At 36.5% G+C, this 26,899-nt stretch overlaps 5 protein-coding genes across 5 annotated transcripts, besides 3 other annotated features; 2 read left to right on the forward strand and 3 right to left on the reverse strand.

The window, feature by feature from the left end:
- The first annotated feature begins 3,342 nt into the window (after window positions 1-3,342).
- Window positions 3,343-3,441: a sequence feature (Protein overlapping with rRNA (MONOS_17003, KAH7830649.1) was converted to a misc_feature.).
- Window positions 3,442-3,520: 79 nt separating this feature from the next.
- Window positions 3,521-3,618: a sequence feature (Protein overlapping with rRNA (MONOS_17003, KAH7830649.1) was converted to a misc_feature.).
- A 62-nt stretch (window positions 3,619-3,680) lies between these two features.
- Window positions 3,681-3,738: a sequence feature (Protein overlapping with rRNA (MONOS_17003, KAH7830649.1) was converted to a misc_feature.).
- Window positions 3,739-7,212: 3,474 nt separating this feature from the next.
- On the reverse strand, window positions 7,213-7,983 carry MONOS_17004 (uncharacterized protein; the record flags this gene model as incomplete). Its single annotated transcript, XM_067869883.1, has 1 exon — window positions 7,213-7,983. One exon carries the CDS (start codon window positions 7,981-7,983, stop codon window positions 7,213-7,215), a length of 771 nt encoding a protein of 256 aa, XP_067734506.1.
- A 196-nt stretch (window positions 7,984-8,179) lies between these two features.
- On the reverse strand, window positions 8,180-8,770 carry MONOS_17005 (uncharacterized protein; the record flags this gene model as incomplete). Its single annotated transcript, XM_067869884.1, has 1 exon — window positions 8,180-8,770. The coding sequence occupies one exon, from the start codon at window positions 8,768-8,770 to the stop codon at window positions 8,180-8,182; it is 591 nt and encodes a 196-aa protein (XP_067734507.1).
- Window positions 8,771-10,344: 1,574 nt separating this feature from the next.
- MONOS_15999 (uncharacterized protein) lies at window positions 10,345-12,025 on the reverse strand (the record flags this gene model as incomplete). The annotated part of the gene is made up of 3 exons (XM_067868904.1): window positions 10,345-11,294; window positions 11,349-11,920; window positions 12,015-12,025. 3 exons carry the CDS (start codon window positions 12,023-12,025, stop codon window positions 10,345-10,347), a joined length of 1,533 nt encoding a protein of 510 aa, XP_067734508.1.
- A 1,136-nt stretch (window positions 12,026-13,161) lies between these two features.
- On the forward strand, window positions 13,162-14,113 carry MONOS_18540 (uncharacterized protein). Its single transcript, XM_067871569.1, has 5 exons — window positions 13,162-13,243; window positions 13,305-13,343; window positions 13,401-13,465; window positions 13,546-13,560; window positions 13,648-14,113. The coding sequence occupies exons 1-5, from the start codon at window positions 13,203-13,205 to the stop codon at window positions 13,986-13,988; spliced, it is 501 nt and encodes a 166-aa protein (XP_067734509.1). The 5' UTR covers window positions 13,162-13,202; the 3' UTR covers window positions 13,989-14,113.
- A 2,292-nt stretch (window positions 14,114-16,405) lies between these two features.
- MONOS_14774 (uncharacterized protein) lies at window positions 16,406-26,892 on the forward strand (the record flags this gene model as incomplete). Its single annotated transcript, XM_067867604.1, has 1 exon — window positions 16,406-26,892. The coding sequence occupies one exon, from the start codon at window positions 16,406-16,408 to the stop codon at window positions 26,576-26,578; it is 10,173 nt and encodes a 3,390-aa protein (XP_067734510.1). The 3' UTR covers window positions 26,579-26,892.
- Window positions 26,893-26,899: the final 7 nt, after the last annotated feature.

Below are 26,899 nucleotides of genomic sequence, written 5' to 3' on the forward strand. Positions count from 1 at the left end.
ATATTAATATCAAATTTATCTGGCCATTACTTCGGGAGTTATACTCGATTTACCTCAAAAATGACCTTTTTCACTCAAAAATTCAATTATAACTCAAAAACTACAAATAAGTGTATCCAACCAAAAATCGCAAATATACAACATTATTACGCATATTCATCCATGGAATCATATTTAACATTGACTTTGAAATTTTCGAGAAAAAAAATTTTTTTCGATTTTTCAGTCAAAATCGTCAACTTGTCCTCGCTGCCCTGCCACAACCGCTCGGTAGAAAAAATTTAGATTCGAGTATGTTTATAAGGGGCCCACGTCCTTGCCACCTGCCAATTATCAAAGGAATCCGAGACCTCATGTTTTTCAGTCGTTGATCTAAGATCACCACTTTTTCAGTCAAAATCTTCATATCACATTTTCTCACTAACCAGACCAATCTGGCCCGAGAAAAAAATTCAGCGGACTATTCGCGAATTATCCGAACTTTTTGTGTTTTCATAACTTTCGATCACAACTTTCATAAAAACCGATTTTCACCAATTTTTCATTTTTTCTGATTCACTTGAGCTAAATTCAAATTAATGTGAAAAAATGAAAATTTCACATTTTTCGAATTTTTGACCCTGACTTCAAAAATTCACAATTGGTCCAACTAACACTTTGGTAAAGTCTCACGACTTAGAAAAATTTATTCATCGAGATATTTTAAAAATAATTAAGAAAATTTTGACTGAAAAAATTATATTTAACATATCATTCCACAATTTGAATTGATTAATTTCTGATTTTAATATCAATCAATTCCTCTCATAATATTACCCTTATACGTAACTTTTCATCAACCACTAATTCCTACTTCTTATGAAAATATCAATTTTTTAAAAAATTGTTTGATCTAGATCATAACCATTTTTCTATGTTAAGAATTCGACTTTTCAAAAACAGTTTGTTACCTTTCTCCCTATATACCAACACATTCCCCACCCCTCATAACCTATACAAAATATTTATTTCAAATTTATCTATCCATGGAATAAATAGAAAAATATTAATTAAGATAAAAAAATAATGGAAAAAAATTATTTCTCAAGAGGATTTCTTTTAATATTAAAAATAAAAATAATAGAGATGTATTAAATGGTTATAATTTATTTGATAATAAAATTGAGATGGGATGATAGTTATAAAAAATAAAAAAATTAATTTATATTCGAAAAAAGTGAAAAATGAAAAAATTTTTATCTTCAAAATTGTTGAACAGACTCACTTCAAAAAATATTCAATATACTATATTATATCAACATTATTTCTAATTTTTTTCAATGGAAGATCAAACTTTGTTATTGAGATAAAAAAAATATTTTAAAAATGAAAAAATTAAAAAAAATTATATCATCACAAAGAACAGTTGAATTCAATTGGTTTTTGTATAATATAATAAATATAATATAGGTGATAATAATGTAAAAGAATATTGATATTGATGGTTGGTTCTGAGCAAACAAAAAGTATCTTATTTTTGTTGATATTTCAGAATGTTATATTTTCATTATTATTCAACCACAACTAACAATATTCTTCCAATTATATCATCACAATTAATATTTTCATATTACACATCTTCCATCCAATTTTCATCAATTTCTGAAAAATAAAAAAATTTTATAAAAAAATATAAAGTTGGAAAAAAATAATAATTGATCATATCTTCACATATTCTTATCAGATTTTAGTAAAAATTATATCAAAATATAAGTGAAGAAGAGCAGTTAAAACGATAATTTATCAGAGAAAAGTTTCATATTTTTAAAAAATAATTAATACAAAAATATCGATTTTCTTCATTGAAAATAACCTCTTTTTTGTTTATTTTGAAAAATTTTCTCGCTAACCGCGAGGTCAGTGTCACTTCACTCGCTACTACTCAGTAGCGCTCGCTGGATGAAATCTGCGCACATCATTCCTGCGCGCAGATATTCATCCATCTCGCGAAAATTATAGAGAAAGAGTTAAAAGATAATAAAAAGAAAGTTGTTTTATTAATAATTTTTGAGGGGAAGGGCAAAAATTTTCAATGTGAATTTGAAGACCCTCATAATTGTATGTCATAAGAGGAACAATTTGGTGGGGTCAAATCAAAGAAAGAATCACTTTTCTGATTGGAAAGAGTCCCACCCAATGGCCGACGCGCCACACGGCAAAAGTTCGGTCGCTTTCGCTCCCGCCCTTTTGCCGCGTTTGTCGCGCGGCCCCCACCTACGTGGAGGTCTCTTCCTTATTCCTTTATTTTTTTCCCCCTTTTTTTCTTTTTTTAATGGAGTTAGAAACTTTTTGAAATTATCAATTTTTGAGTCAAAAATACTTCAAAGAAATGATAACTTAAGCAATGTGCAACCATGAACATGATTAACACATGCTATCATCACTTAGAAGTTGTTTTTATTCACTCCTTTTATGAGAGTTAGAAACTTTTTCTTTCAGTCAAAAATTGACTCAAAAACTTCAAAGAAATGATGAATATTAACCAATTTGGATAATATCATCATCTTTTGAAGATATTTCTTTTTACTCCCTTTAAGAGAATAAGAAACTTTATTTTGAAATCTTCAAAATTTTTGATTCAAAAGTTTCATCCTAAATGACTTTTTCCCACATTGGATTCCCTCAAATTCCCATTTATTTTTCCTTTCCCAAAAAAGAACAGTTTATTTTGGGGGTAGTACTTCATCCATGGTATTATTAAGGCTTTCCAATCATCCGTCGTTAATGTTTTTTCAATGTTTTCATATTCAATCATTCATACGTTTTCAAGCTGAAAAGAGAATATCTATGAATTTTAAAACATTGACTTGTGGGGAGGGTTGATAGACGGACTTTTTTTAATCAATGACTTAATCAAAAATTTTTAAATTGGACAATATTCAGAGTTAAGCCTCAGTAAATCGTGCAAACAAAACACTCTGAGACGCACAGCCCTCTGATAACTCGGATTCGTCTAATCCGTCCTTCTCAGGCATGACCCCTTTACCAATATTCTCATTTATCTTTACAATAGCCAGGCAAAAATGGTCCAGCAGATGAAACGTTTAATTCCAAACTAATGAAATCCGTTTAATATACATCTACCAAATGTTTTTATTGGACCAACCGTTCCGGCCAAATCTTTCAAAGGCGGTACAACCAATCCTTCAAGATCCTCGACTTGGAAATAAAATATCTCAATTTCCTTATAAATTTACTCCCTTGCAAAGCAGTATAATATAGAATCTCAGTCTATATACCAACTTCGATCCACAAGGCATTTAAAGGAGATACAAGACCCATCACAATATATTCTAGTCATATATGTTATTCTACAGCACACCTGGAAGATACGACCCCATTTACACACATCCCATTACAGGATCTTCCCTTATCCAATCGTCGCCGACCGTAGATAGGAGGGTTGTCAAATATCCTCGATGGCCATGGTCTTAATTTCCATATCTCTATTTTTATCTAAAAATCAATCTTTCCTTTGCAGGAAACATGCCCAGGAGATTATCAATATAATCCTTCGATTGTCATATTAGCTAGATCTGGAATAGATTCTGACTTAGAGGCGTTCAGTCATAATCTAACGTATGGTAGCTTCGCGGCACTAGTTTCTCAACTAACCGCAAATGCCAATTATACGATTCTAGGGTTCCTCTCGTACTTACTAGAATTACCATCTTGACAATACTCGCTATTCATCAGTAGGGTAAAACTAACCTGTCTCGCGACGGTCTAAACCCAGCTCACGTTCCCTGTTAGTGGGTGAACAATCCAACACTTGGCGAATTCTGCTTCGCAATGATAGGAAGAGCCGACATCGAAGAATCAAAAAGCAACGTCGCTATGAACGCTTGGCTGCCACAAGCCAGTTATCCCTATGTCCTGTCACACCAAAGTTACAAAGGGGATAACTTCTTATATACAACTCTTGGGGTAGTTGTTGTATTATACGGATAATTTTCTATTAACAACACATTTGGTAGACTAGAAGGGATGCATAGATAGAATTGTTGTCTGACCTCTCTTTGGAAAGAAAAACATAATTTATATTTTGACTGTAAAATGACTGAAAAAACATTGAAAAATTCATATCTCCACAAATACTGCAGATATTAACCTGACATTATTTCTATAAACATATCTCTTCTTTACTAACATATTGCGTATTTTTATTTGAAATGAAAATTCTGAGTTAAATTTATAAAAATTAATTATATCTCATTTTCTATGATAACCTGAGTGAAGAATAGTCAATTAATGTGAATATTTTGTAATTTTTCATATTTTTTCTGTGTTTTGGAATATCACCGATAATTCATAACTAAAATGTGGGTGAAAGGATTTGGCTCAATTCCCCTTCTCCATCGAGATACACAATTTTTTGTGTTTCGAAATTCTGACAGATCCTTTAACAAAAAATATTCGTTAAAAAAAAACCAAAAGTCCAAATAGATCGAGTTTAAGTTAAATAGTGATATATCATTCATGTGATTATCAATTTCACGTAAAAAAAAAACAGGTCAAAAATGAAAATAAGTGAAAAAATTGATAATTCAAAGCGAACAGAAATGATCAGATAAAAAATGATTCATCTTTTCTCCAGAAACAAACTTATAATTTTTATAATAACCATCAATATATCCTGTGAAATCAATGTGATATAATTGTGTTATCTTTCAATTTTCCAAAAAAAGATTTTTTTTGGGAAAAATTTCTCTTTGTTTGGTATGTTTTGTCAATGTTTGAATAAATCCAATTTATCTTTACAACGCTTCCATTATTTCTTGATCTAACGTTGCTCATTGAAATCTATTTGACAGTTCTTGGTCTATAATTTATCAAAGTCATTTTTTTCCTTCAATATTCTAGAATTAAAATCGTCAATAAGAAGAATAGCAAATTTTTTTGATGTTTTTCTTTTCAACATGTAACAAATGGTCAAAAAGCCATACAATATCATCTTCCACATTTTATAAAGAGTTAAATCCATGAAAACAAAATGTTTTGGTCATATATTTTTTTCTTGAAAAATGTGATCAAGTTACATACTAAATTTAATCATTAAGTGAAAACAACTTCTCTGTTAATGAGACGATAACGTTTTGCTAATTTGTTGAATATCGGAGTAGTCAAATGCATGTTATTTACAACTACATTGAATACAGCCAGTTTGAGTTCTTTTATTTGTGACTTTTTCTTATCATTCATTATTAGCCGATTTTGTTTGAATAATAGACATTTTTATTCCTCCTCAAATTTCAATCTGGAATATCTGGGTCATGTGAGACAATTATTCAACGCTAAAAATCATGGACATTTCGTTATAACTGCGTGAGAATTTTTTTGATCAGGAATGTTTGCGTGATGCAAAAATTTCACTGTTGGACAATGAAAATGCGTATTTTGAATATACAATGTATGGTTATTTTTTCATGATTTTTTGGAGGTCGAACTTTACCTATTCTGGAAAATATTGTATTTAGATAATTTTTATCATATAATGACGCGCAGACCGATTACTACCAGAATTCTCGGGAAATTTCATGAATATTATTGCTCAGGACAACTTAATTGTGCTTTATTTGCTATAAAAAACGGAAAGCAATTTCAACTATTCAAATTTGCTTATGAATGAAATTTTGATCAACTCGGAAAATAACTTTGACGCTGGTGCTCGGCCATTTCCCAGCCACTTGCTGTCATGCAGACTTTTCTGGATTCGATTAACGTATATACAAATAAAGTGTTCTTTATTTGGATTGAGGCTGCTGATTGTATAGTTATCTTTCGAAAAATGATGCAAAGTGTACTCTTCTGGAGGCGCGTAGACATCTAAGCTGAATGACATATGAACAAAGAAAACTGCTAAAAAAGAAGTCTTTTGTATGTACAATCGTTTCTTCGTAAATTCTTCACAAATTTAGCCTCTTCCTGTTATCAATCGACATATCTGTACATTCATACTCATCTAAAATTATCTTCTTAATTCCAATACATTTGCAACCTGCAATGAGAATTATTCTTCATTCTCCCGGGGAATTTTAAATCTGAAATGGAAGTGTTGCAAAAAAAAAACGAAGGAAAATGAAGAGAAATGAAAACGAAGAATTAAAAACGAAGATATTTGAGGAATTGCAACTTTTTTGCACAAGAAGCTTTCATATGTTCTGCAATTTCTGAACTTGAATAAAGGAAGAAAAAAGGAAATGGACAGAAAGTACTACAAGCGCAACTTTAAAGAAGTTCGACAATTCATTCAACTACAGCATTGGTAGAAAGGCCTGTTGCTGTTTGACGGAGAAAATGAGTCATCGGCAATTTTTACGTTCATAAGAAAGCTTTTTCATGAATGTTAGACAGCTTTGAAAAAAGAAGTGAATAGTTTCTCATATGAAACTTCTCCAGGCTTGTGCGTTTTGATATTTGCTTGTGAATAATCATTTTATACAGCTGTCACTTTAAGATGTTTTGAATTTTCACGCTACACATGTTTTTGATAACAAAAAATTTCATTTTTTTAATTATGGAGTAAAAATAATCATTTTTATCAGAATTTCTTTAATACATTGATTTTGTTTTCACATAAAATGAGTCGCTATTGAAAATACACTTTTTTTTGAAGAAAATTTCAACGTAATTTCCAACAATCTTCAAAAGAATTATTGAATTTACGTCAAGCTTTTTACAATATTTGATCAAATTTAAAAAGAAAATCGACATGTTTTCGCAAATGACGCATAATCATATCAATCAGATAATTTGACAGCACATCTTTCGATATGTTTTGCTCAAAATTGAAATTTTATTCACTTTTCAAACATTAAGTCAATTAATCCTTTGTATCCAAAACGAACCGAACAGTTCCCTGTTTTTTTTGTGATTTACTTTGATTTGTCGTATCGAAGGATTGCTGCATGAAATTAGATTGCAAAGAAGATGTTGTTTGATCCAATGATAACGATGCATCTCCACTTTTCAAATCTTCGGAATGGTCATATTCTTTGTTATGTTTTTGACTCGAAGTTTTTAAGGGAATCGCCTGGTCATCTTGTTGGTCCTCACAAAATGAAGCATATTCTTTGTTCCACTCAGCTTCATCAATACCAGACACCGCTAATAAATGCATTTTCTCATCCATTCTGAACTTCAAATCCATTTCAAGCATGTCAATGCGTTTCCTCATTCTGCTTCTTTTTCTATTGATTCCTTGTTCAGTCTCTGTAATTTTGTTAAAAGTTCTTTTTTTTCTTTCTCCAGATGCGCAATAGACACATGCAAATCTTCAATAAGCCTATTTGACTCAGCACCAAAAGTTTCGTTTCTGAACTTTTGTTTCTCGCTATGCTCAAGTTCCCATGCTCGTTCTCCTCTTTCTTCTTTCTTCTTTGTCCATTCATCCAATTCTGTGATTTCTGCACTCAATTCGCTCATCATTTTTCTCAGTTCATTGTTCTCTTTTTCCATTTGTTCTGCTCTTAATTCGCATTCTTTCTTTTCTGAAAGTGCTGATTCAAACTGCTCCAAAACACTGTCCAGCTGATTTTCAAGTTTGTTTATTGAAAGCAATTTTTTTTCCATATCATCCTTAAGTGAAGCTATTTCGTTTTTGAATTGCTTTTCTCTTTCTAAATAATCCTTTTGCTTTGCATTCCATTTCAATCGTTCGTGTTCTGCTTTTTGTTCCTTATCTTTGCATAATGCTAATTTCTTCTTGTTATTATCAATTTCTGCCCAAAGATGAGCTTCCCGATTTAAATATCCTGATTCATTCTCTTTTGCCATATCTAATGAACTCTGCATCTCCACAATCAAAAGGCAATATTGGTCTATTTCATCTTTCAACTGTTTGTGTTGCATCTTCAACTTCTCATAGTCCTTCAAAAGTGCTGCGTGGCGTTGATCAGAGAAACTCTGTGTTCTTTCCTCTGCATTGACTTCTTGAGGCAACATATTATTTTTAAACTCTGCCTGGGCACAATCACTTTCTTGAACTTTTGATGTTCGAAAAGATGGTAAAGGAGATGGTGAAGGCGTTGACAGAAAAGAAGATGATGTGCTTTTATTGTGTTGTTGATGTGCTTGCAATGAGTTAGAAGGAGAATGAAATGGTTGGCTAACTGGCAAGTGATGAAGAGAAGATAATCCGTCAGGAGTTAAAAGTTGCTGAGCAGAAGAAAGAAAAAGAGGATGGAAGTGTTGGTGTCACTTCAGCAATTGTAATGCCAGGTGATTGTGCGCCTAAAGGCGACATTGAATGAAGGGGTGTGGTTGGCGTGTGTGGCGATGTAGATGGCTTCCCGGAAGTTGAAAGATGACCTGATGAAGGAGTTTGAGAATCGAAATGGAAGTTCGTTGAAAAAGAAGTCTGAGAAGAAGAAAGAGGTTGAGGCTTCATTAACGATGATGCATTTGATGGAGTATTTAAACACGAATGAGGCGAAACAGAAGTTAAAGGAATTGAATTAGCTGAATCTCTGATTGAAGATGGTGAACAAGAGTTGGCATTGAATTTTTCAATCAAAAACTCGACAACATCAGGTAATGAAGCATTTTCGCGAGAAATGCCAATTTGTGCAATTTTGGACCAGGCTGTTTCAACTTCATGAAGAGCGCTTTCTTCTTTCGTAATTTTGTGAGAAGCTTTTTCGCATTTGTTTGTAATCTGCTTTTCTTTGCATTCATGTTCATCTATTGCATTGCCATTTGTTCCTTTTAATCCCTGTTTCAATTCAAACATTTCTTTTTCAATTGCTTCTCTGCGTTCGACTTCCCTTTCCAATTCGTCTTCAACGGATCTTAATTGCTCTGTGCTTTCTGATAAAGCCGAATTACAGAGTGTAACAAGTTCCGTTAAAGCGTCGTTATCAAACTGCAGTGTTGCTATGCGCGAGATAATATCTTCACGTTCTAAATTCTGAATAAAATTGGCTGTGTGAGATTCAAATGCGTCAGAGTTAAAATGAAAATTTGATAAAAGTGGTGAAACTTCTTCGTTTTGATGATGTAACTTTTTGGTATTTTCAGAATCAGTAGCGGCTTGATCTAATGCTAAAGACAAAGGAAAAGATTCTTGTAATTTCATATGGTCTGTTGATGTTGCAGGGGTGACGAAAATTTCTCCTTTTCCTATATCTTTATCAGTTATATTCGTATTCCAAATAATGGTAGAGTTATTTTGTCGATATTTTGATTGATTGTTATTCTGATTTAATTCTTCCTTTGAAAAACTCAACCCCTTTTCCATCTGATGATTTTTAAATACATCTGAATTGCTCAAATTCTTGTTAAAAATACTGTCATTCATTTGCATGAACTTGGCATATTTATCTCTTTCTAAAATGCATTGTTGCAGTCTTTGCTCAGCATTTTCCAATTCGCTTCGCATTTGAATTGTCACTCCAACAATGTCATTTATTGCAGCCTCTTTCTCATCGTTCTTTTCTTGCTTCCATCGAAAAATTGCTTCATACAAATTCGGGATGGTCGTTTCATCGCGAGAATCATTACATTCGCAATCAAAAAGAAGATTTTTAATGAGCATTTCTTCTTTTAAACGAGTTTCTTTCTCCTTTTCAAGAGTTTGGATTTTCATTTCTTTTTCTTCAAGTTCTTGCAAATGTCTATTACAAGTGAAATTCAATTTTCTTTCACTTTCAGCTTTTGACACTTCAAGTTCATGGAGAGTGTTGTTCAATTTTTGAGACAATTCATTTGTCTGAGTTCGAAGGGAAACTTTTTCTTGTTCATCTTCATTTTTCTCTTGTTCAAAAAGCTTTAATGAACTCTTCAAGCTTTCGTTTTCTTCCTGGAGCATTTGGATTGCATTTAGCATTTGTTTCTCATTAGTATTCATTTCAAAAATAATACTTTCTTTTTCACGATTAAGTTTTTCTAATGCGTGCTGAAGTGTTTCAATGGTACCGCCATCACTATTTTTGCGTTCTTTTTGAACCTTTGAAAGCTTATTTGAAAGTGCAATAGATAATTTTTCATAATACACTTTTTCTGAAGTCATATCTCTCAAATCCTCCTGAAGCAGTTCAATTTGTTGATGAACATATAATTCACTATTTTCCATCAATCCAAACTTCGATTTAAATCGAAATCCAACAAAAACGCACAGAAAAAAGAAATAATTTTTTAAACATTGATCTTCCCACTCTAAAAATGAAATATATCCACAAAAATTTATGTGAAAATTAAAAGTAGAATATGTAGATTATAAAATAAGAAAATAATGAGAAATTAAAATTCAGCCAAATGTTAAATGAAATACACAATTCCCTTCGAATAATCCACCTTTTGAAAAAACTAATTTAAAATTCCAAAACGATTAATTTGAATAATACGATAAGCTTCCATTTGTTCTTCAATCTCAGATGGCAAAACAACGTATCTGCATCCTTTCTCATCGGAGGATATCTTGAATACCTTTTGACCATTTTTATCTGTTCCTTGTTCGGTTGCTTTCCAACCTTCTGGGCATTCGATTTTGTATTTTTTCTTTCCATTATCGATTCTCATCACAACTGTAATTACTCCATTTACATTTTTTGAACCATCATTAAAAGTGAATTTATGCTTGTATTCAATTTCTTTATTTAACGGCGAATCATCGATATTCATAAAGGGAAAAAGTGGAGTATGCATTAACGATGAAGATAATTCTCCAATAAGTGGATCGTCAACAGGCATTGATGAATCCGCCATCATATCATTCTGAAAAAAAGATGAAGTTAACAATGAAAAAATTGATTCCTCAGGAGCAGCTATAGAAGATAAAGGATGATGGAATCGTTGAGAACGCTGTGCTAATAACGATTGAAATATATCTGTTAAATCATTAGCAGACGAAGAAGAAGAAAGCAAAGGATTATATAACGATGAAGACAAAAATGAAGAGGAAGAAAATTGTGAATGATCATCATTTATGCCTAATTCAGATGATCTGCTTAACGTTTCAGATAATGAAACATATTTGTGTGTTCGTGCATCAGGGTCGATTGAAAGCTCAAGTTGAGCAAGTTTGCTGGCAAGAATCCCATACTCCTCATCGTAATAATTATCCTCACTTTCCAATTCATATTGTCTAACTTTTTGATAAACTTGCTCGATTCCTTCTTTTGCTTTTTTTGAATAATTTTGAACACTGCCCTGACAATGTTCACTAGAATTACATGAAGCCACTGATCCAAAGACTTGAGTCTCTTGTGAAGTTGGTTCTCCATTCAATCTTTGATCTATTTTTTCATCAAATTTATCTAATATTGAATTGCCAGAATCGTTAAAATCAGATGAAAAATGTGAACATAAACCTGAAACAGATTCTGATAGTAATCCGCTTTTTGATCCCTTTTCAACGCAAATATTCTGAGATAATATGTTCTTATTGCTATTTGATTGATTATTGAATGAAGAATTAAAAATTTCATCAATGTTATGCTGAGAATTTGAAATCAGCGAATTAATTTCTTTATTAAACTCTTTGTTCCTTTTAGATAATTCTGTTGAAATCCATTTATCGCTGCATTTTTCAAATATCACTTTTGTATTCAATTCATCCATCAATTGAAGAACTCCATCGTATCCAATCTTATTATAAATTCTCTGCTCAATTGTTGATGTTTCCTCACCATTTGAATATGATCTGTAGTATTTTTCATCGTCATTAGGCTCATCAAGCTCTTGAATACTTAAAAAAGAACGTCGTAACTCAGCTGCTTCGAATGGATGTAATTTAGATAACACTGTTTCTTGTTCCTGGATAAATGCTTCATCACTATCATTTTTCGTTTGTTCTTTTACCAATTTATTGGATTCGGATGAAAATGCTGTATTTGCCTTATCGCTTATCTCCTTTTTTTCATCATCATTTCCGATTTTCTCTCTTGAAATCAAATATAAAACGAAAAACATTTTAATTCATTATTAATTTATTTTTATTCAAAATTAAAAATATCAACAATTATTTTTTATCAAACTGTTCGAGCATTTCTGGAATCCACAAAAAAATAATGCATAAGGATCAAATGATTATATCAATTTTTATCCTTCCTCAGAAAAATGGACTGACACATCAATCTTCACAAAACGCAAAACGAATACGAATTCATTTCATAAACATTAATTGTATTTCAGAAATTACAATTTATAAAGCAAGATCAAAAATGAATTTTTCATGATGATGTTTAAATTCCGTCATTTAATGTTACATGACTGTGAATTTTACATAAAAGTTGGATTTGTAAGTCACTTGATTGTCATTAATGAGAGATCATATTATAAGTGTGTTTATAATTTGAATATTAAACCAGAAACAGTCGACTTTTTGAAAGTCTTCAAAATCTTTCTTGAAGCGTTCCTAAATCTGGTAATATTAATATATGTGATTGGGCACGGATTGAACTGAAAGTTATTCAAATCTGAATCTATTCAATTACTCACATTATTTTCAATTTTTTTTAAATTAGTTATTCAAAGATTATTTGATTAATGTGTTTTTAAATTCTGTTTTATAATTAATGTTTTCAGAAGCTGAATTTTTGAAAACAAAAATTTCAGTTTTGTCAAATCTGAAATTACCGAAATGTTATTGTTTTGATTATTGTTATCGTTCATATTTTTCTTTTTGGTTTTATCATCATTATTCAACCACATTCTGTATTTTTTTTTAATATTTTTTAAAATAAATTGTTTGAGATATGGAAAATTAATTGTTTTTAATTGAAACGAAAATTAAATATTTTCAAGAATTTGGAAAGAATCAACAAAAAGTGTAATATTTTCTAAAAAGTATTTGAAATTCTCTTTCGTTTGAAATGGATTAAAAGTATTTTACATGAAGGAGTGTTTTGAAAATGGATTATATTCAATTATCAAGGTAAAACATATTGTATTTATCGCTATGACATATTCTTGGAAGCCAATTAAAAATTTTAATTTATTTTGATTTTAATTCCTTTTTTGTCGATTTAAGTTTTGATAAGCAACATAAATTTGAAATGACCTGAGGAAAGACTCAAAAAACAGTCTTCATTTATGATTTCATTAAGTTAATTTCATCTGCATAATTACAAATTTGATATTTTTCAAAGAATAGCAAATAATAGCTTTTGAGCAATTTTATATAATCAAAAAATAAGAGTTTAGATCAAATCGCAAATCATAAGATGGCATCACTCGTTACACAGACGGCAAAAGAGGGAGATTGGTAGGGTTTCATCATATGATAAATATTGTTGTTGTATATTTGCATTTTTCTTTTTTGGAAGGGTCTGCTCGAGATGTTCTGCAATTAATTATTCAACAAGGTTAGAAGTAAATTATACAGTTGGTCGTAAGATCTATTAAATTTTTAATTAACACAGAGTTGTATGTTATAAATGCTATACTCCAAGATTGATAAAGCCTGTTTTATCGTTTGGTCATCAAGGTTTTTGTTTTTTGTATATTTCTTTCTAAAGTTGTTTGAATATTTTCATTTCATTTTTAAATATAAACGCGGATTATTAGATTGGACATGTCCAGGTATGAGTCTCCAATTTTTCCGATTCTTGCTTTGTTAAAAACATGTAAAACGTTAATATTTTGAAATCACAAAATAATTGTTGATAGTTTGCAAATATTTAAATTATGCTACAAGAACGGTCTGTAAGCAATGTCAAACCTTAAGAAGAGAAAATTTTGATACATTCGCAACACCCCAATTCGGAGGATTTATGAGAGGAGTCAGAGGAGGATTTAGGGGACGATTAAGAGGCGATTTCAGAGGAGGAGTAAATAGTGGATATGTTAGAGGGGGATTTACGACTAGAGGAGGTAGAGGCGGTTTTTCCAGTGGGACAGCAACATTTTTTAATGAAATGAGAGAAGGTGACTGGATTTGTCCAATTTGCAAAGGACACAATTATAATAAAAGATCAGATTGCTTCAGATGTCATACCGCAAAACCTTAAAATTAAATTTATCTCATTTAAGTGATTTTATGGATTATTGAAATATCATTTATTTCTATTTATTTATTCCTTTTCACTTTTAAGGGAAAAAATTTCATGAAACGAACAATTATCTGAATCAAAAATCAAGCTTTTCATTTTTACTTGATTTAAAGAAACCTTAATTCTATTCCAATGAAAAGCAAAGGTTAATATTTTGATTTGAAGTTGACATTGTATTTGAAAAGAAATTTTTGGATACCCATTATAAATTTTATTATATAAAGTGTTGCTGGTTAATTATGAATTTTATTTTAAAACAAGTTATCTTCGTAGTTTTATTCTTTGGCATATGCTTTAAAAGTGAAAATATATGCAGGAAAAACGAATATGTTAATCAAGAATCTTCTTCAAACATTTTTCATTCCAGTTTAAATAATTTTCCACAAACGTGCTTTAAGCCGATAAGTTTTGCTTCACATTATTTGCAAAATTATATCTATAAGACAGAGCTCCATAGCGCTTCAGTTTTTGTTTGCAATGCGTCATTAATCTTGGTTTCGATGAAATTAGTCTATCTTTCCGAGCAAACTTCGCTGAATGTTGATTTAAGATCACATCTGAAAATTATACATTGTCATATGCATTTCGGTACAAAACAGTTTAGCATAGATTTACGCGATGGATTTTTATATTGCAATAATATTTCTGTATCATGTTATTCATCAAGTAAATTCATGTTTCCGATTGTTTCCAGTCCAGAAGTCATTTCTCCAACTCAACCAACTTGCTCAATTACTCTTTGTTCGTCAATGTTTTCCTCTTTAATTTTGAAAGGAGGTCCATTACTTTCGTCTTCAACTGTTTCATCTGTAGAATTATTTCAAACAATCTTCATCAATTTTACAAATACAAATTTTCGTTCAGAAAAGCAACCACTTTGTTTTTGCAATTCTTTGATTTCGAGTTGTTCTTTTGTTTCCACTCAAAACGTTTTCTATGGCGGAATTGTTCGATCAATTAATAATGATTTGTCTTCATTAATTTCTTTCAACAATTCATATTCCAATTGCAGTAGGACTTTGCAGCTCGATCAAAATTTGATGACTCGAAAAATTAATCCGACTTCTCAAACTTTTGATCACGATTTGTGGAACGAGACGTTTGCAGAAGGACAACAATCGAATTGGAGCACTGTTGATTCCAATGGAGGAGCAATTTCGCTTTACGCTCAAAAGAATACAGAAATTACTGTAACAAACTGCAATTTTTTGAAATGTGGAGCAAAATCAAGCGGAGGTGCGCTGTTTTGTTCTGATGGGAAACAATTTATCGTTGAAAATTCAACATTTGACAGTTGCTTTGCTCAAACAGTGTATGGAGGTGCAGTTTTTATGCATACTTTTAATCATTGCGCAAGAGTAAGTGGTTGTTCTTTTAGAAATTGCAGTTCTTATGGATACGGTGGTTCACTGTATTTGTATTTATCTGATCTTGCAATGCTTGAATGTATTCCATTTATTTTTGAAGATAAAAAATCAAATGTGTATGATTGTACATTCCATCGCAGTTCTGTATCTACTACACATGGTGGTGCACTTTGTATTCCATGTGGAGTTCATCTTTGCTTAATTTGCAGCATCCGGTTTACTAATTGCTCCGCCAACTCTCATGGGGGTGGATTAAGGTATCGATACGATCAAAATAGTGGCAACAATGTTAAAGTTGGATTTTTTCTTTTTTTTCACAATTGTCAATGCTTAACGTCAAATGTTGATTCAGGAGGACACGATGTATGGTTTGATTGCCAATTTCAAAAGCAAAGTGAATCTCCTCTTGTTTCATCTTTTTCTACAAATGTCAATAATCAAAGAATCTGCTATGGAGATCCAGTTTTATCTTTTCCAATGGATTGGGTAAATAATGGAACTGTTGCAAGGTTTATTTCTCACGACGGAACGAATGAACCATTGAATTGTGGATTAACAAAGGAAAGGCCATGCTTAACTATTGAGTATGCACTTTTATCATTAAGTGACGATATTTCTTGGAAGATCGTTCTCACTTCTGATATATCTCCATTGTCGCAAATATTTATTGGAAATAGAAATATTATTGTTGATCAAGAACCTGGCAATTCCTTTTCGATTAACTCTGCATCGCTTTCTTCACAAATTTCTTTATTTGACATTTTTTCTGGTTCTTTGACAATTCTATCACTTTTCATTATTCATGATAATTTGGAAACTCCGTCTCCTTCTTTATTTACGATGAATTCGTTTGATTCAAATCTTTGTTTGGAAGGTGTAACAATAATGACTGAGAATAATTCTCATTCTTCTTTTTCCTCGCCTTTGTTTAATATCTTCTTGAGTAAAGTTTCCTTTATATCAGTAACAATTAAACACTTCACCCTTTCATGCAGTTTATTCAACGAAATGCAATCTTCTCAAGTTATTGCTCAGACAGTTAGCAACATTACTTTTCAAAATATCACTTGCAAAAATGGAAATGGTTGCTTATATTCAAAAAATGTGATATCTCGAGAACATCTTGAAGTTTTAAATATAACTGCTGAAGAATGCAGTTGCTTAGATGGAGATGGAGGTTGCTTTTTCTTGTTAATTTCAGAAAATGGAAGACTAACAATTGGGTCAGCGCTGTGCTTATTTAATTCTTGCACAGTTTCTACTGATGATGAGAAGATGAGGAAAGGTGGTGCTATCTATCTTCGTCTGAGAGAAGGAGCTAGAGACTTCCAGCTCAAATCAGTTCAGTTTTCTGAGTGCAACGGCTGGAAAGGGAAGAATGTTTTTATTGAAAGTGCAGAACTGCTCAGAACAGCAAACACAAACACAATTGGTTTTCATCCAGTGATTGGGATTGGCATCACAGATTTTGATGAGCTGAGCGGGGTGGAAAATGGGGATCAATCATTTATTTTCCCGCTTGCTCTGTTTCTGAGGAACTTCACTTCTCCCGCTTATGTGTCTGGACAGAGCACTGATAACGACTATCGTCTTTGCGGATACAGCGACTATCCGTGTCAGAGTGTAGAAGGCGCTTCAGCTGCGCGATTTGCAAACACAAAGAGAAATATTCGCTTTCTGCCTTCCTTCTCCTTCCGAACAGAAACACTCCTCAACAGTCAATCGTATGGATTTGATGCTGAAGAAGACAGCATGTCCATCAATGTTGGCTCCTCGCAAGCGAAAGTGAGTGAGGGGCTTCTGATCAATTCTGTGGAGACAAGTTTCTCCAGAATCAAGTTTGTACTCGAAGCATCTTTGAATGGGAGGAGCGCCTTTATCCTCTCGAATGCTAATGTGCTGTCGATGACTGACTGCGCGGTTGTGCCAGCTGCTTCGGGTGCTTCTGTTTCGTATTGCCTTGCGAAGATCACAAGTGGAAAATTGTTAATAACCCGCTTTGCTGCTCCTCTTGTACAGAAGCTGAGTTTCGGCAATGCACCTTTTGTTGCCATCAGCGGAAGCGCCTCTGCAGATTTCGACACTTTGGATGTGAATGGAATGACGACTACTAGCAGCGATGGGCTGATATCTGTTGACTCGACAGGCACCACAACCATCAATAACAGCACATTCCACGGCTCAAATCTCATCAGCTCTGCATTTGTCTCCAGCTCCTCAGGAACATATTCGATAACTATAAAGAACACCACTTTTGAAGAGATAAAAAGAACAGCAGGAGATGGTTCATGTGTGTTTCTGAACACCAGAAGTGGCTTTGCGAGCTCGTTCACAGCAAGCAACTGCACATTCACAAAATGCACAGCGACTGAAAATGGCAAAGGAGGTGGAGCCATTGCGCTTCACATCAACAGTCAATCGGTACTCACACTCGAGTCATCTGCATTCACGTCGTGTCAGGCACCTAAGCCAAGTGCAGGCTCAAAAGGGAAGGGAGGCGCCATTCTCATCGATTTCTCTGAAGTCAACACCAGATATCTTCTCACAAATACCCTGAGCTTTGCCTCAAACACAGCTGAGCATGGCAATGATTTGTTTGTGTCCTCTGTCGATCTGGCATCCAGCATCACCACAGCTGCCTTCCAGTTCTTCCGTCAAGATGCGCCATTTGCTCCTGAAAGCTGTGCTGGAACCGATTCCAAATGGCCGAGTGTTGTTATCCCTCTTGTGTTTTATCTGCTGCCTCGTGAGTCAGCGGTGCATGTGCTTTCAGAAGGAAACGATGTGTCTGCATGCGGATTCGCAGGTTATGGGTGTCAGACGATTACCTTTGCACTGACGCAGCGAACAGACAAGTTAGAAGAACTGATTGTGCATCCAGTCTATGCACTCAGCGAGACAATCACCCCCTCAGGTACCAGCGAGATCACCTTTGAAGGAACAGTGGCAGAAACAAAGATGAGGATGATTGGCACCCAGACAGGAGCATCAGAAGCGATGATAAGAATGGAGCAAGCATCAGCATGGAAACATCTCGCCTTTTGCCTGCAGCCAACCATCCCCAGCCCTCAATCATCGGTGTTTCTTGTGTGCAGTGCAAATGCGATGCTCAATCTGGAGGACTGCTCAATACTAGCTGAACGAGGTGAAGAAAAATGCGCTTTTGGGTTTTTGAGTGTTGCTGAAGGCTCGTTTGCGATGACTCGATTCACAGTGAATTCAATCGGGTTCCAGTCAGCCGAGATGGTGAAAGTGTGCAGCAAAGGGAGTGGATCAATTGACTCATGCACATGGATAAATATCACATCTGCTGTTGAAACAGGAATCATCGCATACTCATCAGCAGGCACATTGAGCATGCACAACACATCAATCAGCCAGTCTGCCTCTTCATGCTGCTCATTTCTGGAAGACAAGCACGGCAAAAGTCTGGTTGCTGAAAACAACACTTTTTCAGGGATCACGAAAAACGAAGGGAACGGAAGCGTGATCAAGACAGACATTGGAGAAAACGAGTCGCTGGAGCTGAACGACATCTCAGTTGATAGCTGTTCTTCGGTGAGGGGATGCGGTGGAGGGGTATACATCAGCACAAGCTCCTCTGCCAAAATTCGGATTGGCAAAGAAGGCACAGCCACAAGATTTACCAGGTGCAGCGCAAAGGGAACATTGCCAAAATGCGGATTTGGAGGAGGAATATTTCTGAAGTGTGCAGACTGGCTGGCTGATCTTGTCCTCACAGCTGTTTCCTATGGAACAGATGGAGACAGTACAAGCAATGAAGCAGAGGGAGAAGGAAGCAATGTGTTTGTTGAAGGATACAGCCTGGACAAAATCGTCACCAATCAGTCATTCAAGTTCGATATCGACAAAGAGTCAACAGCTGAGTTTGGGAAGCTGTGTGGGTTTGAAGATGGGAATGTTTCGTATGCTATTCCTTTGGTTGTGTTTCTGCTGATGTTTGAGCCTCCTGCAATTGTAGGAGGAAACACTGGATTTGACTATCGGATGTGCGGTGTTTCGATATACCCCTGTGCAACAATCCCCTTTGCGATCTCCAAGCGCTTTCCAGCATCCAATTCATCTGGCGCATCCATCAGGCTGACAGCAGACTTTTCCTTCAAGGATGCCATATCTTTTGACACACAGCCAACAGAAGTGAGTGCTGAGCAGATTGGAGGCGTGATTGATGTGAGGAGTGATGGAATGGGAGAAGGTACTGGATTGTTGTGCTCTTCGGTGAATGTGAAGTTCAGTGAAATTGTGTTTGGACTGCCAGGCTCATTCGACGAGACCTCACGCACTTCTCTGTTTCTGTGCTCATCAGCCACTCTTACCATTCACAGATGCGAGTTTCAAAACAGCAGCAGCTTAGTTGTTGAGTACAGGATCATATACGTAACAAGTGGGAAAGTGGAATTGAATGGATGTAAAATGAAGGACTTTGCAATGGGAAATGCTGAGATTATTGCACTTGATGGAAACAATGCTGAATGTTCGATTGAAGGAATGGAAGCATCAAAGTTGAGCAGAGAAGAAGATGGAGCACTGATTTTGATTTCAAGTGGAAAAAAATTGACGATTGAGAACAGCAACATCGAAAATTCTACGATGGCTAACAACAACCACATCACAATTAATTCACTGGCAAATGGTCTTCTGAAGAATGTGACATTTTCGAATCTGAGCAGAACAAATGGGGACGGAGGAGTGATTGCGGGTGAATTGGGTGCTGGCGAGGTGTTGGGTGTGGAGAACTGCTCATTTATACGCTGTATTTGCTATTCTGGGAGAACGATCGGAGGGTGTATGCTGATGGATGTGGAAGAAGGGGGCACATTCCGATTCGAGAGAAACAAAGTGGAGTTCTGCATTGTGTCCAGCGGAGATGGGTATGGGGGAGGGTTGTTCCTCACGTTTGGCTCTTCCCATCTCGATTACTCGATGAGGAACAACACGTTCGAGAACAACGGAGCATTGCGCGGGAAGGATGCGTATGTTGTCTGCGAAGAGCCAGGGGCAGCAATCCTTCTGATGTATTGGAATGGGTCAGCTTCTGAAGGCACTGCCCCTGACCGCCTGTGGGTGCGCCGTCTGTCTGAACCAGCAGACGGAGGTGCAACAATGATCGATTATCTGTTCCCTCCACCGACTTCGTTTGTGTTTGTGGATGGCAGTGCCTCGGCTGTTGAGAACTGTGGATCGAAGCGAAGCCCATGCACCTCAGTGGAGCTTGGCTTTCAGAAAATGGACTCCTCCCACACAATCATCCAGCTCGAAGGAAACACCCCCATCGATGCTGTTGTGAACAGGCACGGAGTCTCACTCACCATCCAAAGCAATTCCACAACAAAAGCAATGATATTTGGAAGAAATGGAAAGTTCGAGCTGCTTGAAGGAAGTCGCTCAACCACTCTCACCTTTTCCAGGCTGGGCTTTGCGCTTCCATCGTCTCCCAATCCTTCGCAAGAAATAGGTTCACTTGTGGAAGTTAGCATTGGTCAATGCTCATTCTTAGATTGCACATTTGAGCAAGGAAGCAGCAGCAATTCCAACCCTTCGAAATGGATTGTTTCAGGAGGTGGCGGAGTTGTGCACTTTGACTCATGCACTTTCGGCAATATTCCATTTCAGACAGCTGGAGTTATTTTGATTGACGGAACATCGCTTTTGTTGGAGGCCTGCAGCTTTTCTTCTATCTCTTCTGATGCACGAAAGGGTTTGATAACTGGAAGCGGGAATTGCGATATAACGCTGAAGGATACAGGATTTGCGAATTGCGAGACGACAAATGGACACATGTTAGAGATGACTCAACCGAAGTCTGTTGAAATCTCAGGGGCATGCACATTCGAAGGATGCACTTCGACAGAAGGGGATGGAGAGGCTCTTTATTGTGTTCTGGAGGGAGAAGGATCTTTGGTGATGAACAAAACATCAATTGTGTCTTGTGGGGTGAATGCTGTTAATGGGAGAGGAGGCGGAATCTATCTCGATTTGAAGGAGAATGTCAATGCCTATTTGTTTTCTGATTTAACATTCAGCGGAAATGAGGCGTTTGAAGGGAAAGACATGTTTGTGAGAAGCGCTGATTTGAACGCGTCAATCATTCCATCTCTGTTTGATTTCGAGTATTTTGGAGCAGACGGAGAGATTAAAATCGATATGAAAGGAAGAGACGAAACGCATTTTGTGAGCGTTTCAGCAGATCTGCTGTATTTTTTGGTGAAATATTCTTCGTCGACAATAAGCGTTGGATTGGCTGGAATCGACTTTATTGGGTGTGGAAAGGCAGAAATTCCATGTCGAACATTGCAGTGGGGTATGAATAATCTGCAGACATCAGAAGATTTGCGGTTGTGTTTTGTTGAAATTCTGGATGAAGTGGCAATATGCGAGTGCTATGAATTTGGCCTTTCTCAGCTCAGCATTGGATTGTCGTCTGCAGTTGATTCGCATGCATTTGCCAAACTGTCAATTTCTCAAACAGCAAGCGGATCGAGCCAATCAATTTTCAACTTGAACAATTCCCTTTCGTTTTCTTCTGTGCAGTTCCATCTGCCTGCGTTCTTCTCAAATGGACAGTCTTCCGTTGTTTCATCATCTGACGGATATCTCACCTTTAACTCAACCTCATTCCATTCAAATGCCACTTCTGCGCTGGAATATGTTCTTGTGCTGAGCAAAAGAGGAACAGTGGAGCTGTTGAATGTATCTGCTTCTTCGTTGGTGTTTGCATACAGCCCCTTCAGGCTTTCATCTTATGCCACACTTGAAAGGTGCAATTTCTGCAACATAAATGCGCCTTCGAACATTGAAGGCGGCGCAATGTCTGTCTGTCTGGAGCGATCAGACCTGCTGCGTGTAAAGAGCTGCCAAGCAGAGCTGTGCAAATGCTCCACAGAAAGAGGCAGAGGAGGGTTTTTGCATATCGACTGCTCGAAGTCTGCAGCAGCAAAACCCTTCCGATTCGAAGGCAGCATGGTGTTTGAAGCAAACGATGCTCACCAAGGCAGAAACATCTTTGTTGTTTCTGAGAACTTAAACTCGTCAGTCTCTTTGGCAACATTTGCCTTCTCATTCGAGGAGATGAAGAGCGACAGCAACGCATTTGTGGGGAAAGAGGGAGAAGATGAATTGTGGGATTTGTTCCGATATTTGGTTCCTTATTCAGCTTCCGCAATCCATCTATCAGATGCTGGGGCAGATGTGATGAGATGTGGAAGCGCAGATGATCCGTGCTGCTCGTTCTGGAAAGGGATGCAGCAGATCAGCAACGAGGCCTCGCCAAAGCTCATCTCCATCTCCAAATCCACTGAAGTTACCAACACCTTCACTCTCTCCAACTTCACCATCCAATCAAGCTCGTTGGAGGAAGAAGAAAAACAGGAGTCGATGCTTCTGTTTAGGGAAAAGGCAGGAGAAGTATCAGAGCCGTTTTTGCGATGCACAGCGGAACTGTCCCTAAAGTATATTTCATTGATCATTGCATCGAGCTTCGACAATTCTGCTTCGGAAGTGATTTTGAGTGAAAGTGGGATGGTGTCTTTGGGGCAGTGCTCGCTGGGAGCAGAAGTTATGTTGGGAGGGATACAAATTAGCAGGTGTAGCTTTATTGTCTGCGTTAGAGGGCAGCTTTCACTTGTTGATGTGGCGATGAAATCAGCGAGCATTGGAAAAAGCGCAATTATTATGGGCACTGGTGTTTGTGAGATCAAGAACTTCACGTGCTCGTTTGTGAACATTTCAGATGGGAGCATCTTTGAGACTATGGAAGTGGCAGGCTCAGCAAAGGGGGTGAATGCGAATGAAAAAAGCGAATTGAGGCTGAACTCGTCAACAATATCATCAGTAAGCAGAACAGACAACGGGGCATCAGTTATCGATAGCAAAAGAGAAAGAGATTTTTGGATTGAGATGGATGGGACTTCAGTGAGCGATTGCAAGGCGGGGCAAAGCCAAAAAGGAGGAGCTGTGTTTGTGAAATTGGGTGAGGGCGGAAGATTTTCTGTAATGAGATCTACGATGATGCGGTGCTGCTGCTCAGACGAAGGGAAAGGAGGCGTGTTTTACATCGAGGCAATGAGAAGCGGGGTGCTGGACTTTGTGTTCCAGAGCGTGTCGTTTGCAGGGAACACTGCAAAGGTGGGGAACGATATTTATGTGTCGTGCCAGAACATAACAGCACAGATCAATGAGACACAGTTCAGGTTTGATCTGCGAGAAGGGGTGTATGTGAGGCAGAATGCGATCTATGGAATCGATGCAACAGATCACATAGCAGATACAAATCTCATGGACTTTATCACAATCTACCAGTCAGACACGATTGTAGTGTCGTCTCTGAGCGAATATGGAGGGGAAAACGAGAGACAGTGCGGCACATATGTTCTGCCTTGCTTGTCGCTGGGTTATGCCATTTCGCATGTGACTTCAGATTTTGATTCACGTCTGATTGTCGACGGAGGGACCTTCATTGAAGAAGATCTCACGCTGGATAGGCTTCTTCTTGCTTCGCGATCGAAGTCTCAGAGCAACGTAACAATAAATTCCATCGCATCATCAGCGAATGAAGCTGTGATTGCAACTTTGGAAGCTGTTTCGATTGCGAATCTTTGGTTTATTTTTGAGCAAGATTTTGTATGTTCACATTCGTCTTTCATCTCTCCTCGTTGTGGAGTGGTTGAGCTGGCAAACTGCTCGTTTTCATCTGAATCGAGCCTTCCGCTGTTTTCTCTTTTAGACTTCAGCGAGGGGAATGGAACAATAACCTCCTGCTTATTTTCGTCGCTCACTCTTCTGTCTTGTGTTATCCATGTTTCTTCTTCGTGCTTTGTTTCTGTAGCCTCTTCCGAGTTCTGCTTGATGAGTTCAGCTGCCGGAGCAATAGTTTGTGAGAACAGCAAAGAAATCAGTGTTGCTCACACGAAGTTTGCAAACAACTCGATTGCCTCATCTTTTGCCTCTTCAACAGCAAATCCCTTGACATGTATATCTGCATCTTCAGTTGCGGATATCATACTTTCAAATTGCTCTTTCTGGGGATTACCACACACGATGGACAGAGGAATTCTGGTAAAAATTTGTGTGTGTCCGAAAGTTCTGTTTGATCTTTGTGAATTGGAAGGAAATAAGAATTCAGAAGTTATGGACAACAGCATCTGCAATACAAATGAGCTGTGTTCGTGGAATGGCTCACTTGCAGATGTGCAAAACAGCACCTCTACGATGAAAGATACCACGATTGCAAACAGCTCGATAGGAGGAATGAGCGTGTTTGGAGGGAGCATGATGATTGAAGATGGAAAATTCATGAACAACAACCCGAAGATAGAAAATTATCAATCAGTTCGGAGAAATATCGTTTGCTCAGGCTCAGGGTTGTTGAAGGTGGCAAGTGTGAAAGGAGGAGACGGAGTGAAGGAGGGGTCGTCGTTGTGGGTGCTGAACGAAGGGTGCACACTGGGCGGGATAGCAGAAGAAAGAGAATCAGTGTTTTTCATTCCGGAACTGGAAAATGTGGAGGCGGAGGAGGATGGGAGTGTGACGAGGCTGAAGTTCGTTGGGCTGCTTCTTGTGCCGTGCAATCTGTCGTTTCGGGTGGTGAAGAGGGTTGGGTCGGAGGAGTTGGTGGAGAGATACTCGTTTGAAGAGGGAGGGTTTGTATCGGAGGCAGAAGTGTTGGGGGCAGTGCCTTCAAAGACGATTTATGAGGCAGGAGAGGAGACAGAAGTGTCGGTGTGCATTCTGTTTGGAAATGCAGAGACACCTTCTTCAACAAAAGCATTTGTTTTGAAGAACGGAAGCGATCCGAAAGCAAGTGGTGATGGAAAGCTTGCTGAAGGAGGAAAAGATGGAAAATTATCATGGGCATTGATTGTGATTGTGATGTTTGCTGTATTGTTTTTGATTGCTTTTGTTGGATTTATTTTGTTTGTTGTTCGGTGGAGAAAGCAGAAGAGAAGGACAAAAGAGCTGGAGGTGATTGTGGAAGACACAGTGAGGAAGGATCCGAAGACGTTTGAGATGGTGACGATGGAGATGTCGCCTGAGGAGCAGTGGCGAAGAGCAGAGAGGGAGGCAGAGAAGAAGAATGAAGAGAGGATAAAGAAAAGAATAAATGACAAAATAGAACACTCTGAGTCATCGGAGCATCTTTTAAGTGAGAATGGATCGACTGAATATATCCTTGGGAGAGACTCAGACAAGATTCCTCAATGGGCGCTGGAGAAAATGGAAGATGAAGATAAGGATGAGGAAGATACAAGAAAGAGAACACCCTCACCTTCCATTTCATCCACTTCGACCACAGACACTTTAGACACAGACTCTTCTTTTATTCGCGGGGAGGAACTGTGTCCAACCACCTCGTCGATGTCGAATCTGGTGGATGCGATGGCCTGCTCATCTCCTCATGAGAAACTGATTGTGGATCTGAGGGATTCCCTGTTCATGCTTCTTCACGGAAGGAACAAGACAAAGGAGATGCCGATCGGGTCGCTGGAGGAGAGAGAAGTGACAGCTGCGCAGATCCTGTTCTGGGTGGCGAATGGGGCGCTTCACTCCTTTGAGAATGATAAATTTGATCTTCCATCCTTAATAAATCTAAGCCCTCACATTGTTTTGTTTTCAGAGCACATGATAATTGCCATTGTGCTTCGCTCGGGCTGCTCTTCTTCTGATGAGTCTGATTCATCTTCAGTCTCGTCATCCTCGATTGCAACATCTTCGTCTGATATTTCGTTGAAGAGCGAGAGGTTCACCGACTCGCCACCACCGTCGTCAGCGTTTGAGGATGATGAAGATTATTGGAAGGAGTGTTTACGGTGGAAGGCGCCGGAGCTACTTTCAAACAAAAAATTGGGAGCAGAAAGGAAAACTGTTGCATTTTCGATTGGAATGATGCTGTGGGAATGTCTGAGCTTGAAGATTCCGTTTGGAGAGTTTGAAGCAAAAACAGCTGGGCAAAAGATTATGAATGGAGAAAGGCCTCCATTTGTTAGTATTAATAATTCATCGTTGATAAAAATTGTGGACGAATGCCTATCGTTTGAACCTCTGAAAAGACCAACTCTTATCAATCTCAAAAGAGAGTTCATTCAGATGTTTCCTGATGGATCTGCAATGCTTACTGTTTCTGATGCAATAGATATTTGTATTCAGTCAGATGTTGAACAATAAGAAATTTCATCCAGAAATTTAATCTGTGATTAATAGAAAGATTTTAAACCAAAATTATGATATATATGTATTTAAAGAATTATATTTATTATTATTATTATTATTATTATTTTCTATATGTAATAGTTTGTAGATTTATTTTTATTTGAATGAAAATCAATTATGTAGTATTTATGTAAATTATTTGGATTATTAATATGTTAAATTTAATTCTTTGAATTCTTTATTCTAATTGGATCGTTAGTTATGATCCTTTAAAATTATATATTTATAGCGCACAATTCACAAAAATCAAAATTGATCTTAATTATTTTCCCATTT

This window comes from Monocercomonoides exilis (genome assembly GCF_001643675.1).
Source record: "Monocercomonoides exilis strain PA203 chromosome Unknown scaffold4-2303458, whole genome shotgun sequence".
In the NCBI taxonomy this organism is placed as follows: domain Eukaryota; phylum Preaxostyla; order Oxymonadida; family Polymastigidae; genus Monocercomonoides; species Monocercomonoides exilis.